Source organism: Bufo gargarizans, chromosome 3 (genome assembly GCF_014858855.1).
Source record: "Bufo gargarizans isolate SCDJY-AF-19 chromosome 3, ASM1485885v1, whole genome shotgun sequence".
Lineage (NCBI taxonomy): Eukaryota > Metazoa > Chordata > Amphibia > Anura > Bufonidae > Bufo > Bufo gargarizans.
Window position 1 is genome coordinate 33,453,885 of NC_058082.1, and position 16,904 is coordinate 33,470,788.

At 42.3% G+C, this 16,904-nt stretch overlaps 1 protein-coding gene across 1 annotated transcript in view; it reads left to right on the plus strand.

The window, feature by feature from the left end:
• Positions 1-16,904, plus strand: part of NOX4 (NADPH oxidase 4) — a 267,595-nt gene that overhangs the window by 215,015 nt on the left and 35,676 nt on the right. The window contains exon 14 of the mRNA XM_044286900.1: positions 10,994-11,113. Within this exon, the coding sequence (XP_044142835.1) occupies positions 10,994-11,113 (120 nt within the window). The remainder of the gene's footprint in view (positions 1-10,993; positions 11,114-16,904) is intronic.

Below are 16,904 nucleotides of genomic sequence, written 5' to 3' on the forward strand. Positions count from 1 at the left end.
GAAGACTGCCTGCATCAGTGATAATCGGCAGTCTTCTCTTCCGGGTGTAGTGTGACGTAATCGGCGCAGGCGCACTGAGAAAAGAGCTGGCAAGTTCGCGTCAATCACTCAGTACGCCTGCGCCGATCGAGGAACGTTACGGCGCAGGCGTGGGAATTCAGCAGCAGACGGGGCCAGAGGGAGGAGGAGAGCGCTTGCTGGCCCTGTCTATCAAGAGGAGATAGGGCGTGTCTAGAAGCGGCAGATGCGGCGGCTACCAGCAAGTACACGCCCAACTTGATGGTAGTGAAGAAATTTGCATATGATAAAAGTAGGATTTTTACAAGAAATAAGCCACAGACAAAGGTAGGACATATTTTATTGCACTCAGCTGACATTAGCAAATAGCTAATGTTGGCTAATGAAAATTGCACAATGGGGGGTGACAGAAGCCCTTTAATGGGACACCAAATGCCTAGGTAACAGGTGCTACCTCAGTCTGTGTGGCCATTTTCTATTGAAATTGTGAAAACCATTAAGAAGATAAACCTCTCAGATAAGACATCCTCTGACTCATGGGCATAGCTATAGGGGGTGCAGAGGTACTGGGCTCAGGAGTCTGAGGGGGCCCATAGACCCTTGACACATAAGAAGACATTAGTATTATAGAAAGTGCATGCTGGTCAAGTTACACCTCTGGCTGGAGGGAAGGTCAAGAATTTGGCATGTGGGGGTGCCGTTTTACATTTTGCCTCCAGCATCATAAAGGCTATGTGCTCCCCTGTCCCTGGCCACAAAGCCTTGACGTAAGGGGGGCCCAAGCTGAACTCTTGAACCTGGGCCCATGAGCTTAGACTGATTTGATATTTTAGATAATAATTTTGTGGGACAATTCCTTAGGTGAAGTGTAGGGGCATTCATACCATAAAAGAGGGCCATACAACTGCTAGGGAGTCCATGTACAGTCCTGGTTGGTCCTTTCACTATGTTATGGTGTGACAAGAACCTCTTCTCCAGAGGGACTGTATTTTTAGAAAACAAGGGGTGGCATTGGTCAAGGGAAGAGTCTAGAAAGGGCACTAACCTTGATTGTCATGATTGGGGCACATTTTGATCTTTTTTTTTTTCTACGGGTCCACCTCTAGTCTACAGTATTTTCACCAATGGATGATCTAAGAGTGATGATAGGCTCCACATTTGAAGTTCAGCACATTCTTAAGTTGTTTGTCATTGTAATATTGTGTTTCCCTGTGAAAGTCTTCCCCGATTCATTTTTTGTCATCATATGCGAGGCACAGACGGAATCGCAAGTTGTCAAGTAAGCTGTCATCCCTTCTATGCAGCCCACAACCTGTTTATTTCACACGTATTTATTGTCATTCTTTACTTCTTTTTACTTCTCACATATGTATTCCTTATCCTAGATGAAATCTCAAAGAATAATTTCCAGTTATTTCTTTAATATTTGTTTTTAAACTGAGATTTACCTACCAGTCTCCCAAGGCAAGACGCCATAGGGTATGGTCATACAGTTGCAAGAAAAAGTATGTGAAACCTTTGGAATGATGCAGATTTCTACACAAATTGGTCATAAAATGTGATCTGATCTCCATCTAAGTCACAACAATAGACAATCACAGTCTGCTTAAACTAATAACACACAAAGAATTAAATGTTACCATGTTTTTATTGAACACACCATGTAAACATTCACAGTGCAGGTGGAAAAAGTATGTGAACCCCTAGACTAATAACATCTCCAAGAGCTAATTGGAGTGAGGTGTCAGCCAACTGGAGTCCAATCGATGAGATTGGAGGTGTTGGTTACAGCTGCCCTGCCCTATAAAAAACACACACCAGTTCTGGGTTTGCTTTTCACAAGAAACATTGGCTGATGTGAATGATGCCTCGCACAAAAGAGCTCTCAGAAGACCTACAATTAAGAATTGTTGACTTGTATAAAGCTGGAAAGGGTTATAAAAGTATCTCCAAAAGCCTTGCTGTTCATCAGTCCACGGTAAGACAAATTGGCTATAAATGGAGAAAGTTCAGCACTGTTGCTACTCTCCCTAGGAGTGGCCGTCCTGTAAAGGTGACTGCAAGAGCACAGCGCAGACTGTTCAATGAGGTGAAGAAGAATCCTAGAGTGTCAGCTAAAGACTTACAAAAGTCTCTGGCATATGCTAACATCCATGATAGCGAATCTACGATACGTAAAACATTAAACAAGAATGGATTTCATGGGAGGAAACCACAGAGGAAGCCACTGCTGTCCAAAAAAAGACATTGCTGCATGTTTACAGTTTGCACAAGAGCACCTGGATGTTCCACAGCAGTACTGGCAAAATATTCTGTGGACAGATTAAACCAAAGTTGAGTTGTTTGGAAGAAACACACAACACTATGTGTGGAGAAAAAGAGGCACAGCACACCAACATCAAAACCTCATCCCAACTGTGAAGTATGGTGGTGGGGGCATCATGGTTTGGGGCTGCTTTGCTGCATCAGTGCCTGGATGGATTTCTATCATCGAAGGAAAAATGAATTCCCAAGTTTATCAAGACATTTTGCAGGAGAACTTAAGGCCATCTGTCCACCAGCTGAAGCTCAACAGAAGATGGGTGTTGCAACAGGACAACGACCCAAAGCATAGGAGTAAATCAACAACAGAATGGCTTAAACTGAAGTGGCCCAGTCAGACTCCTGACCTCAACCCGATTGAGATGCTGTGGCATGACCTCAAGAAAGCGATTCACACCAGACATCCCAAGAATATTGCTGAACTGAAACAGTTCTGTAAAGAGGAATGTTCAAAAATTACTCCTGATCGTTGTGCACGTCTGATCTGCAACTACAGGAAACATTTGGTTGACGTTATTGCTGCCAAAGGAGGTTCAACCAGTTATTAAATCCAAGGGTTCACATACTTTTTCCACCTGCACTGTGAATGTTTACATGGTGTGTTCAATAAAAACATGGTAACATTTAATTCTTTGTGTGTTATTAGTTTAAGCCGACTGTGATTGTCTATTGTTATGACTTAGATGAAGATCAGATCACATTTTATGACCAATTTGTGCAGAAATCCATATCATTCCAAAGGGTTCACATACTTTTTCTTGCAACTGTATATACAACTCTCCTGCTTCTGCAGTTTCCATGGGAATCTTTAAAATAGTCGTTATGATAGAACCGTTGTTTTGCTGTATTCACATCCTGTTGTTTTTGTGTAGATCTGTGTGTCTCCATTGTTACACACCACAAATAAGTCATGTGCAGCCCGATCCTGCCATCATGTGTCACTCCATCTCATTTGCCCCTCTTTCTAGTGTCTGTGGATCAGCATGACCGGCGGATCAGACTACACAGGGTCTGTTTGTAGTCTGTAACCATGGAGACACATAGATCTGCATAGGAGCTTTGTGTACAATCCAAGGTGGCATTTTTTGTAGTTGTTTTATTTTTCATTTTCATTTTCTTAATCCATTTGAGTAAAACTGTTGGGTGCCACAGAGACAGTAAGCTCATGCACACGACTGTATGTATTTTGCGGTCTGCAAAATACAGAACTGCAACAAATATGATGACGTCCGTATGACATACATTTTTTTTTTTTTTGCAAATCCAAGAAAATCGAACAGACAAGAAAAGGAATTGTTCTATCTTTTTTGTGGGAGTACGGAACGGACATATGAATGTGGACAGCACACGGTGTGCGGTCTACATTTTGTGTGGACCCATTGAAATGAATGGGTCCACATCCTAACAGCAAAAAAAAAAAAGGAACAAACACGGAAACAAAATACGTTTGTGTGCATGAGCCCTAACGCTGTATTATCAACATCATGTACAGAGAGAGCCATTAGGCAGTACTATCTGTATCTAATGTATATCAATAAGGGTCCAGTCACGTCCGTAGTTCTGGGTCCGCATACGTTCCGCAATTTTAATGCGGACAGCACACAGGGTCCCACAAAAAACATAGAGCAAGAATAGGCATTTCTATGATAGGGCCAACCATGTGCAGTCCGCAAAATGCGGAATGTACACAGCCGGTGTCCATGTTTTGCGGATCGGCAATTTGCGGACCACAAAAGACTTACGGACGTCTGAACGGACCCTTACAGGGAGAGAAGTGGAGGCATCAGTTTTGGTGCCTGCTTCATTTACAGGGGAAAAGGGGGGACTGTTCTTGCTGTACTGCTCCCCCTATGTAAAATAATACAGAACATGGACACAAACCGTGGACAGTCCTTCAGTGCATATGAAGCTCTAGCATAGTCTCTGTGCTAGTGCCGCACACTATTCTGCATGCAGACTCCTTCCTCATTAGAACTATTTGCTGTATGCAAGCAAACACAAGCGGCCAGCTGTCTGCTGCTTACACAAGGAGCCTTGCGGAGCTTACACGTAATGTTTCTGTTCCCAAAGGCATGAATACCAATACGCCATTCATTAACTTCCTAGATAAGAGCTAAGCGACCCATTTATATTCTTGTTTGTCTTCTCATCAGCACCAACGTGCCGGTGTTGATTGAAAAAGTAGATTATTGGGTAGAAAATTTCTCACTGAAATGGCGGTAAATTCTGGTTTGTGGATTTTCTGAGGTCACGTGCACGATGTGTACCTTAAACATTTCTTCTGCGCCGCTTTCCTTACGCTGACATACATCAGGACATTTCTTGCACAAGGTAATACAATTGAAACTCGAAAAAATAGAATATCGTGCAAAAGTCCATTTATTTCAGTAATGCAGCTTAAAATTAGAATTTTGTGAAAAGGTTCAATAGTCGAGGCTCAAAGTGTCACGCTCTAGTCAGCTAATTAATCCATACCCCCTGAGCAAAGGGGACCTCAAAATTGTGACTTTGGGTTTTCATATGATGTAAGCCATAATCATCCAAATTATAACAAATAAAGGCTTGAAATATCTCGCTTTGCATGCAATGAGTCTCATGTGTTAGCTTCACCTTTTAAGTTGCATTACGGAAATAAATGAACTTTGCACAATATTCTAATTTTTCGAGTTTCACCTGTATATTGTCCACTTAAGGGAATGTTAGCTCTTCGGCTGCGGGTCACTGCCCCCCCCCCTCCCCCCCCCCTAAATGCTGGGTGCGGGGCAGGACCCTTCCATGTCAGTCATTGGATTATTTTGTTAATTAATGGAAAGAATACAGAAAGAAAGGAGGATAGAAAGGAGGATACCAGCAATTTACAATTCTTGTCATTTCTCTTCTTCTTGCTCATCTTGTTTATATTTCTTTATCTTCCTCTTTTTAATTCTCTTTCTTCCTTGTCCTTTCCGGTTATCTTTCTATTTTTTCCTTCTTCTATTCTCTTCTTTGTTCCTTTTCCCTTCTTTCTTTAATATCATTTCATCAATCTCTTTTTCCTTCTATGTTTATATTCCATTTTTAATTTCTTCTTTCCTCCCTTCCTTCCTCTCTCCCTCCCTCTCTTCCTTCCCTTCTTCCTTTTTCCCTTTTTCTTTTCCTTCCTTTCTCCCTATCCCTCATGCCCTATATCCCTTCCTTCTTTATTTCCCTTCTGTCTTCTTTCCATGTTTCTTTTGCCTTCCTTGATTTTTCCTTCTGCATTTTCTCTTTATTCCTATTCCATTCTTTCTCTTTTCTCGTTTTCCTTCCTTACATTCATCTCTCCCTTCTTTCATCCCTCTTATTATCTTTCCTGTCATCTCCTTCTTTCATTTATTTCATTCCATCCTCAGGGTATGTTCACACGCAGGGCCGGTTTTAGACCAAATCCTGGCCAAAATCAAAAGAGGGGGCCCACATCTTGTAATAATGTGCTAAAAACACAGTCCGACACCCCCGCCGATCAGCTGTTTGAGGAGACGGCGCATGCTGTTCACTGCTGCTGTCCCATAGACATGTGTGCGTGCGTGTTAAACTTTATTTGGTGTGCGTGTTTGTGGGGGCACGGGTGTTCACGAACTTACACTAAACCGACTAAACAGACATAAAATAAAAAAAGTTGTGTGTGGGGGGGTCTAGGGTCACACAGCTGTGCTGTGGACCCCAGACACCTGATTTAGGGTGATGCAATCAAAAGCTTCCACTTCCACTAACTTTCCCTAAATATCCCTGCCTAGCCTAACCTAACCTTTCCCTAAATACCTTGGTGAAGGTGGGGCACAGATGGTGGAGCTGGGGCACAGATGGGGGTGCTGGCTGATGATCACTGCAGCTCCAACGTGCAGCGCTCCTCTCTCCTTGGCTCCCGGACACAAAAGGAGGAGGAGAGGAGTGCTGCTGTAATTTGAATGGCCCGCCCGCCTCAGCCAACCAATGAGAGCCGATCCTGAGAGGTGATGTCACTATCACCTCTCAGGATCACAGGATGGTGATTGGTGGTGTATTATCACACCACCGATCACCATCCTGTTCCGGGTTATCGGGTCCCCAGAGACCCGAATAATAGTGATGAGCGGCAGGTGCCATATTCGATTTCGACGAAATTCGCGAATATTCGATAGAATATTCGTTTTATATTCGTCAAAATCGAATATTCGTCATTATTCTTGTTATCGCGATTAATATGCGATTTAAATAATCTCGTATTGCGATTGTAACTTAAAGGCTACTCTCCTATTGAAATAGCAATGCGATTAATTCAAGTTATAAAAATCGAATTTCGATTTTAACTTAGCACTGCTATATTCCATATTCGTTAATTCTAGACTAATATGGACTATAGCAGTGCTAAGTTGAAATCGAAATTCGATTTTTATAACTTGAATTATTCGCATTGCTATTTCAATAGGAGAGTAGCCTTTAAGTTAAAATCGAAATTCGATTATTATAACTTGAAATAATCGAATTGCGATTTCAACGTAATTCTCAAATCCGACAGTACATTCTAATATATGGAGTCGTTCCCATGGTGATGGGGACGCTCCATGAGCATGGAATATAGCATTACTAAGTTAAAATCGCCATGCGATTACTTCGAGTTATATTAATTGCATGGCGATTTCAACTTGGACCTGGTTTACTATGGTTGGCTTGGTAGAATTAGCGAATATGACGAATATATTCGTTATATTCCACAAAACGAAGATAACGAAGTATTCTCCATCTTTGTTTTAGCTACCTATTCGTCAACTTCGCTAATTCTAGCAATCATATAGGAAAGTTGACTATAGAGACAGCTAAGTTTAATTCGCTATGCGATTATATAACTTTGCCTTTTTTAAAAATAAATAGAATAATTATAATACCTGATAATTATTATAATTATACTATTTATAAAAAAAAAGCAGTCATATAATCGCATAGCGAATTAAACTTAGCTGTCTCTATAGTCAACTTTCCTATATGATTGCTAGAATTAGCGAAGTTGACGAATAGGTAGCTAAAACGAAGATGCAGAATACTTTGTTATCTTCGTTTTGTGGAATATAACGAATATATTCGTCATATTCGCTAATTCTACCAAGCGAACCATAGTAAACCAGGTCCAAGTTGAAATCGCAATTCGATTAATTCAAGTTATAATAATCGAATTTTGATTTTAACTTAGCACTGCTATATTCCATATTAGGCTAGAATTAACGAATATGGAATATAGCAGTGCTAAGTTAAAATCGCAATTCGATTTTTATAATGAATTAATCGCATTGCTATTTCAATAGGAGAGTAGCCTTTAAGTTAAAATCTAAATTCGATTATTATAACTTGAAATAATCGAATTGCGATTTCAACGTAATTCTCAAATCCGACAGTACATTCTAATATATGGAGACGTTCCCATGGTGATGGGGACGCTCCATGAGCATGGAAGTCGGCAGAAGCGGCAACGGGCACTGACTGGAGCAGCCAGGAAGCCAGGAATCCAAAGGACAGGTAAGAACAACTTTAGGGAAGTGGGGAAAAAAAAATATAACAATAAAAAAAAAATAATAATAATATTTGAAATATCGAATTTATATCAGTATATTCGAAATATTCGCGAATTAGCGAAGTGCCGATATTCGCGAAAAAAAATTCTATATTCGAATATTCGCGCTCAACACTACCGAATAACCTGGAAACGCAGCAAACCGCAGGTCTGAATTGATCTGCGGTTTGCTGCGATCGCCGACAGCGCATTGTCCCAGGGTGCCTGCTCATTGATTTGAGCAGGCACCCAGTTCCGATCACCGCCCGCCATGCGGCGGTGATCGGAACTAATCGGGACGTACGGGTACGCCCTGTTTCCTTAAGTACCTGTACACCCTATGTCTGGAACAGGTTAAAGGGCATCTGTCAGCAGTTTTGTACCTTTGAAACTGGCTGACCTGTTACATGTGCCCTTGGCAGCTGAAGGCAGCTGTGTTGTCCCCATGTTCATATGTGCCCACGTTGCTGATAAAGATGATTTACCATATGCAAATGAGCCTCTAGGAGCAACGGGGGCGTTACCATTACACCTAGAGGCTCTGCTCTCTCTACAACTATGGCACCTCTCCACTTTGATTGATAGGGCCAGGCAGGTGTGATGACATTTTCACTGCCTGGCCCTGTCCATTAAAGTGGGGAAGACTGAGTTGCAGAGAGAGGAGAACCTCTAGTTGTAATGGCAGCTGGTACATATGGACATGGGACCAACACAGATGCCTTCAGCTGCCAAGTGCACATGTAACAGGTCAGGCAGTGTCATAGCTATGAAATTGCTGACAGATGCCCTTTAATGTTAAAAACACCACACAGTGTTTTTCAGTAGCTAATTTGATAAATGTTTGAGAAGTGACGTTACTTCTTGGAAGCAGATTTAAATGTGGATTTGATTGTGGGCTTCAATGGGGAAGCTGAAAAACCTCAACCAAAAACTCTTCTAAAACTCTTGTAAAAACTCATCTTAAACAACCACCAGAGTAGAAATCTGCCACCAAAAATGACCTGTTTTCAGCTACTGATCTTTCTGCTGTGGATTTTGCCATGTGAACCCTTATTCTCCTTGGTGTTATTTGTTTACTATTCCTTTTAACAAAGGTACTGATTGAATGTTTGTGTGTGTGAAATTCACCTTTGAGCTATGGAGATAAAACTCTCGCCATGACTTAGATGTTCCATTATTGCTAGTATTGATTTCTTTCTACAGATGTGTACAACTATTGTACTACAAATAGTGGTTGGTGTTGATTCTTTATCACGTCTCTTACATATTTCAGAAATTTATGTACGTTTTTACCCTTTCTGTTGTTCTGTACATTGTTGAAATCCGAATGGCATATCTAGAGGCAGATCTCCTCTTATCTCAATCTATCTAGGTCCATATTTATCTAGGACATCTATCTAAGACATATTAAGGTTTCCTGTTCTTCTAGAGGTGAAAAACATTTCTGTCTAGTCTAAGTGAATTCTGCTTGGGCTTTTTCTATTAATCGCATGATGCTCCTAGACATGAAACTTTGGATATGTGACCCTGGGTGACGACCTAGGACCACCCTCGAATTGGAAGGTATAAATTGATCTGTACCTTCATGGATTTTTCATTCTAACACACACATGAACAAAATTGTTGGTACCCTTCCATTAAAGAAAGAGAAACCCACAATGGTCACTGAAATAACTTTAAAACTGATAAACGTAATACATAAAAATTTACTTTAAATCAAAATGAAAATCAAATGTTGTTTTTGAATTATAGTTCAACAGAATAATAAAAAAATAATAATAATGAAATTGACACAATCTTGCACAACCTTTTGAGGCAATCACTGCAATCAAGCAATTTCTGTAACTCTCAATGAGACTCTCGCACCTGTCTACAGGTATCTTGGCCCACTCCTCATGAGCAAACTGCTCCAGCTGTCTCAGGTTTGAAGGGTGCCTTCTCCAGACTACATGTTTCAGCTCCTTCTACAGATGTTCAATAGGACTTAGGTCAGGGCTTATAGAAAGCCACCTCAGAATAGTCCAATGCTTTCCTCTTAGCCGTTTTTGGACATTTTTAGCTGTGTGTTTTGGATCATTATCCTGTTGGAGGACCCATGACCTGCAACTGAGACCAACCTTTCTGACAGCACATTTCACTCCATAATACCAGTGTCTAGAGATTTAATTGAAACCCTGTACAGATTCAATACACCCTGTGCCAGATGCAGCAAAGCAGCCCCAAAACATCACTGTGCCTCTCTACATTTTTGCGTCTGTGAACATAGAGCTGATGTGACTTGCCAAAAAGCTCCAGTTTTGTCTCATATGTCCAAAGGACATTCTCCTAGTAACTCTATGGCTTGTCGGTCGTCTTCCATTAAGTCCACTTTGGCTAAGACACCAACGGATAGTGTGATCTGACACTGATGTACCTTGACCTTGGAATTCACTTCTAATCTCTTTGGAAGTTGTTCTGAGCTCTTTGGATACCGTTCATATTATCCATCTCTTCAATTTGCCATCAATTTTCAACTTGCAGCGACATCCAGGGAGGTCGGCTACAGTCCCGTAGACCTTAAACCTCTGAATATGTGCAACTGTACAGTAGTAACAGGACCATCAAGCTGATTGGAGATGGTCTTACAGCCTTTACCTTGTCTGTTATTTTCTTTCTAATCTGTGGAGACAACTCTCGACTCAAGTCTCTACTGATTACAGGTTTGAAGACACCTGTGATGATAATTACAGGACACACTTTACCCTGTTTAACATGTCCCTATGGTCACATTATTTTCAATCATTTCTAGGGGTACCATAATTTCTGTCCCGGACACTTTCATTAGTTTTTTTTTTTTTTTTTATTATTATTCTGTTGAACCACAATTCAAAAGCAACGTCTGATTTTCAGTACATTTTTATTTATTATTACTTTTGACAGTTTTTATTTCTTTAACAGAAGGATACCAACAATTCATAGTTCCATGAAGTGCAGACTTTACATGTTCTGGATGACCATTTCAGAAAGAGTCAATAAGTAACCAGTAATGTTACTATACCAGTATTTTTGATCATCATTACATTGAGATTTGAATGGAGGTTATAACAAACACTTTTATTTTTATATCTGCAGGATTTATATTGATGGACCCTTTGGAAGTCCTTCAGAAGAAGTTTTGAATTATGAAGTCAGCCTTTGTATCGCTGGTGGAATCGGAGTCACGCCATATGCTTCCATTTTCAACCAGTTATTGTACGTAGATTAACACAGATTTATGTATGTTCTGATATGAATTGTGTTGTTATGTAGCGCAATGTTACAGAGGTGGATGTGGACCCACTGTACCAACAAACTGGTTTGACTGTGGGTTAACTCTAACGATGTTATCCTGGCAGTACCCTGCTATTCAGCCTTTACTCCCTGTACAGGGATCTAAACATCATTGAGAGGGAGCCATCAGGCCACTACCTTTTGAGATAGTCCAGGTGTGGTTGGCAGCTGACCCACTGGAGTCAGAGACATTGGTGTGCTGCAACAAAAAGTCAGGCAATAAGCGCAGTCTGAATAAGGTCAGTGGTCAGGGCAGGTGAAACATACAAAAACATAGAAACATAGAATGTGTCGGCAGATAAGAACCATTTGGCCCATCTAGTCTGCCCAATATACTGAATACTATGGATAGCCCCCGGCCCTATCTTATATGAAGGATGGCCTTATGCCTATCCCATGCATGCTTAAACTTCTTCACTGTATTTGCAGCTACCACTTCTGCAGGAAGGCTATTCCATGCATCCACTACTCTCTCAGTAAAGTAATACTTCCTGATATTACTTTTAAACCTTTGGCCCTCTAATTTAAAACTATGTCCTCTTGTGGTAGTTTTTCTTCTTTTAAATATTCTCTCCTCTTTTACCTTGTTGATTCCGTTTATGTATTTAAAAGTTTCTATCATTTCCCCTCTGTCTCGTCTTTCTTCCAAGCTATACATGTTAAGGTCCTTTAATCTTTCCTGGTAAGTTTTATCCTGCAATCCATGTACCAGTTTAGTAGCTCTTCTCTGAACTCTCTCCAAAGTATCTATATCCTTCTGGAGATATGGTCTCCAGTACTGCGCACAATACTCCAGATGATGTCTCACTAGTGCTCTGTAGAGCGGCATGAGCGCCTCCCTCTTTCTACTGGTAATGCCTCTCCCTATACACCCAAGCATTATGCTAGCATTTCCTGCTGCTCTGTGACATTGTCTGCCTACCTTTAAGTCTTCTGAAATAATGACCCCTAAATCTCTTTCCTCAGATACTGAGTTTAGGACTGTATCACAGATTTTATATTCTGCTCTTGGGTTTTTACGTCCCAGGTGCATTATCTTGCACTTATCAACATTAAATTTTAGTTGCCAGATTTTTGACCATTCCTCTAGTTTTCCTAAATCCTTTTCCATTTGGTGTATCCCTCCAGGAACATCAACCCTGTTACAAATCTTTGTGTCATCAGCAAAAAGACAAATCTTACCATCGAGGCCTTCTGCAATTTCGCTGATAAGGATATTGAACAATATGGGTCCCAGAACAGATCCTTGAGGTACCCCACCGGTAACAAGACCTTGGTCTGAATATACTCCATTGACTACAACCCTCTGTTGTCTGTCCCTCAGCCACTGCCTAATCCATTCAACAATATGGGAGTCTAAGCCGAAAGACTCTAATTTATTGATAAGCCTTCTATGTGGGACAGTATCAAAAGCCTTACTAAATTCTAGATAAGCGATGTATACTGCACCTCCGCCATCTATTATTTTAGTCACCCAGTCAAAAAAATCTATAAGATTAGTTTGACATGATCTCCCTGAAGTAAACCCATGCTGTTTTTCATCTTTCAATCCATGGGATTTTAGATGTTCCACAATCCTCTCCTTAAGTATAGTTTCCATTAATTTCCCCACTATCGATGTCAGGCTTACTGGCCTATAGTTGCCCGATTCCTCCCTACTACCTTTCTTGTGAAGTACTAGGGTAACCAGAAGATAGCTCTCAAGTCAGGGCAGGTGGCATGCAGTTGTCAGACAGGAGTTCTGGGATCCCCAAATTTGAGGTCTTCTCTGTGTTTGCTCTCAAACTGGAGACCTTCATTCTCTTCATAAGTGGGTCTCAAAAGTGGAATTGCCACATTTCATGCATTTATGTCTCATATTAAAATACTTCTTTGAATTTTATTGTGGGCCTTGGGGCGGTATGGTCTGACAATGTGGGTCTTGGACCAAAAAAGTTGCTTTAGACTGTATGGTAAGTCATTTCTTTGCTATGCAGTTGCCAAATTGGCTTGACCAGCAGGTGACAGCAGTCTTCTTGTCATCCAGCATTGTCACTGCTATTCAGTAGTGTGTATATATAGCCAGAGCTCATGCTAATATACCAGAACTTTAATGCACCTCTAGATGTGAATGGAGTATAATTCAACAGAATAAAATATCTGTGCAATGTTTTCACCATAATGAAGTGTCCCTTGAAGTTTTTATTTCTGCTCTGTTGATCGATGCATGTACTACTGTATCAGTAGCATATGTGGCGAGGATACCATACTGTAAAGGACTATTACTAAGTCATTGAGACATTTAGCAGAGCTGAATTTGTAATTTGGCCCAAGTGATCTTAAAATTGGAGTGTGCACTGTGGTATTACATAGGTCTGCTGATAAATTAATACATTATATTCCCTGCAGGAGCTAAAGAGCACTTGTCAGAGAATCAGCTGTATTACACCAGACATGCTACATGGTAGGGTTGATCCTGCTGATGAAAATTATACCTGTCTTGCGAAAACTGGTTGTGCCTAGAGATGAGTGAATCAAATCCCACAAGGTGGAATTCAATACGAATTTCAGGATGAATTCGATTTGCCTCAAAGCCGAATTTCCTCGTGCTTCGTTTAAGCGAATCGATTTAACCTGAAATAGTGTAAAAAAAAATAAATAATATTTGCCTCCTCCGGCCGTCATTATGACTTAATCTCACGCGAGATTTCGCGCCACATCTTCAAGCGAGATGGCGGCGGACGGTCCTTCGAGAGCAAATGGAGGCGGTAAGTTTGATTAATTTCTTTCAATGGGTCTGCAAAAAAAAGGAAGGTACTCCGTGTGCATTCCATTTCCGTATTTCCGTTCTGCATTACGGACAAAGATAGTACTGTTCTATTAGGGGCCAACTGTTCCGTTCCGCAAAATACGGAATGCACACGGATGTTATCCGTATTTTTTGCAGATCCGTTTGCGGACCACAAAATACATACGGTTGTGTGCAAGAGGCCTAAAAGTATTTTTTCTCGAGAACGCCATAACCGATTTTCACAAGACAGATATTATTAATCTGCAGGATCAAACCTACCAGGCCGTATGCCTAGTTTAATAGAGTTGATCCTGCTGACAAGTGCTATATCTGTATAGGTGTTACATTTGTTTTCTCTACGGACCGCCATGTATATTCTCCGTATTGTGCTTATGTTGTACATCCCACGAGCTGATGGTAATCTTGAAGTCGAGCACAGGATTTGAAGTAGTAGAGATGTAAAGCTTAGACTTTCCTGGCCGACTTCATTATCTCTCTTCTCGAGTTGTCCTATTGGGGTTAGACCTTGGACGAGATGTCTGTGGCGGATCTGATGATTTTTAGCTCGCTATCTACTTTATTAACTTCATTCCCTGGAGTTTTGGGTTTAGCTGCTTATACAGATTACGTGCGGTCAGTCCGAGGCAGCAGATTACTCGATGACCGCCCATTGTATTCACTGATTCTATTGATTGTGCTCTTAGTTAGAAGCTATGACTATCATTCACAGCTCAGAAAGTACCATGAGTCTCTTGGCTCTAGGATGTATGTACTTTCCAAAATTCCTTAGAAAAGTAAGGATCAGTCCTGCTAACACTTTTTAAGAAAACCATTTTAGGTTACGTGTTAATTTACATCATCTGCCATTTGGTTTTAAAGGGTTTAGTCAGACAATTTGTAAAATTTTCAGGGGAGCAACCAGGCTTATAAAACAAAGATAGAAGCTGAACTCGCCTACCAAAGGTTCCTCCGTTCCAGCACTGCAGGTCCCCATCTGACTAGAAGTGATGACATCACATCCATACTGTTCATGCACAAGTGACCACTGAGGCCAGTGACTGGATGAAGAGCAATGGACGTGACGTCATCACTTAGACCGGACCCTCATCGCTGGATCAGAGGGACTTTAACAGGTGAGTTCAGCTTCTTTTTTTATTTAATATGTCTGCCTTCTCCCTTGAAGATTTTACAATGTGTCAAACAACCCCTTTAGAGGCTATGTACACCTTTGGGGGCACATTTTTTGGGTGGTAGCCATGTAGCCAATAAAGAACAGTGGTAACTTATGGTCAAAGCATCCAAAATATCCAGGCTAGATCTGCTTCTGTTGATGAGGATACTGTAGGCACAGGCTCAAAATATGCCAGACCTAGGCCAAGCTACGATGCTGCTAGCTTTATGCAAGTATTTCCCGTATGGCAACTTTTCTCCAAACTTCCAGCAGACAAAAGCACTGCCGTATGCAAGATCGGCGGTATGAAAATATGCCATGTCCATTCAAATACAAACATACAGCACCGTGGCTGTACTGCACCACCAGATCCAGGGGGAAAATAGAACTGGCTAGTAGCAATCGGAACAAGACTTTCCTCCTTCTCTCGGTCTATTTTGCTCCCTGCATAGCGCATGTGATAAATCTAGTGGTGCAATGATTTTTGTAGAAGTACTGTGGTTTGCAGAGGTTGGTAACCATGTCCAGGAAACTGTCTTCGCATTTCAAGGAACTCTCTCCTGGACTAGCAGGGATGGTCTGCCATTGCACTTCTGGATCCGTGACGTATGCTAGAGCACCTGTGTAAAGTGATGAATGATTTCACCATACACAAGACCACCTCAGCAGGGAGCATGTGTTTTTTCGAGGTCAGGCAGTGGCATCTCATCAGACAAGTGTATCGCACACTCAGGCCCATTGAAGATTTGTCAGTAGGGACAACTGTGGCATCAACGTTGTCATCCTCCTGATCAGGGCTTTTCTTCTCAGAGAAAAGGTGGTGGAACTCACCCCCCCTCCCATGGCCACGCCCCCGGCCCACCCCTAGGACCGCCCCTAAAACCGCCCCTTTAGAGAACAGGGATGCAAGTAAAATTTGGGGGGCTATAAAAGTTCAGCCCAGCAAAGAAACCCCCCAGATGGGGATAGCACTGTTAATGGGGGATCTGGGGATGGCACTGTTAATGGTGGATCTGGGGATGGCACTGTTATGGGGTGGAGGATCTGGGGATGGCACTGTTATGGGGTGGAGGATCTGTGGATAGCACTGCTATGGGGTAGAGGATCTGTGGATGGCACTGTTATGGGGGATCTGTGGATGGCATCCACAGACCCCCCACCCCATAACAGTGCCATCTACAGACCCCCCCACCCCATAACAGTGTCATCCATAGACCCCCCCACCCCATAACAGTGCCATCCACAGAGCCCCCCCGCCCCATAACAGTGCCATCCACAGAGCCCCCCCACCCCATAACAGTGCCATCCACAGACCCCCCTCCCCATAACAGTGCCATCCACAGAGCCCCCCACCCCATAACAGTGTCATCCATAGACCCCCCCACCCCATAACAGTGCCATCCACAGAGCCCCCCCGCCCCATAACAGTGCCATCCACAGAGCCCCCCCACCCCATAACAGTGCCATCCACAGACCCCCCTCCCCATAACAGTGCCATCCACAGAGCCCCCCACCCCATAACAGTGCCATCCACAGAGCCCCCCCACCCCATAACAGTGCCATTCACAGACCCCCCCCACCCCATAACAGTGCCATCCACAGACCCCCCCCACCCCATAACAGTGCCATCCACAGACCCCCCCCACCCCATAACAGTGCCATCCACAGACCCCCCTCCCCATAACAGTGCCATCCACAGAGCCCCCCCACCCCATAACAGTGCCATCCACAGATCCCCCCCACCCCATAACAGTGCCATCCACAGACCCCCC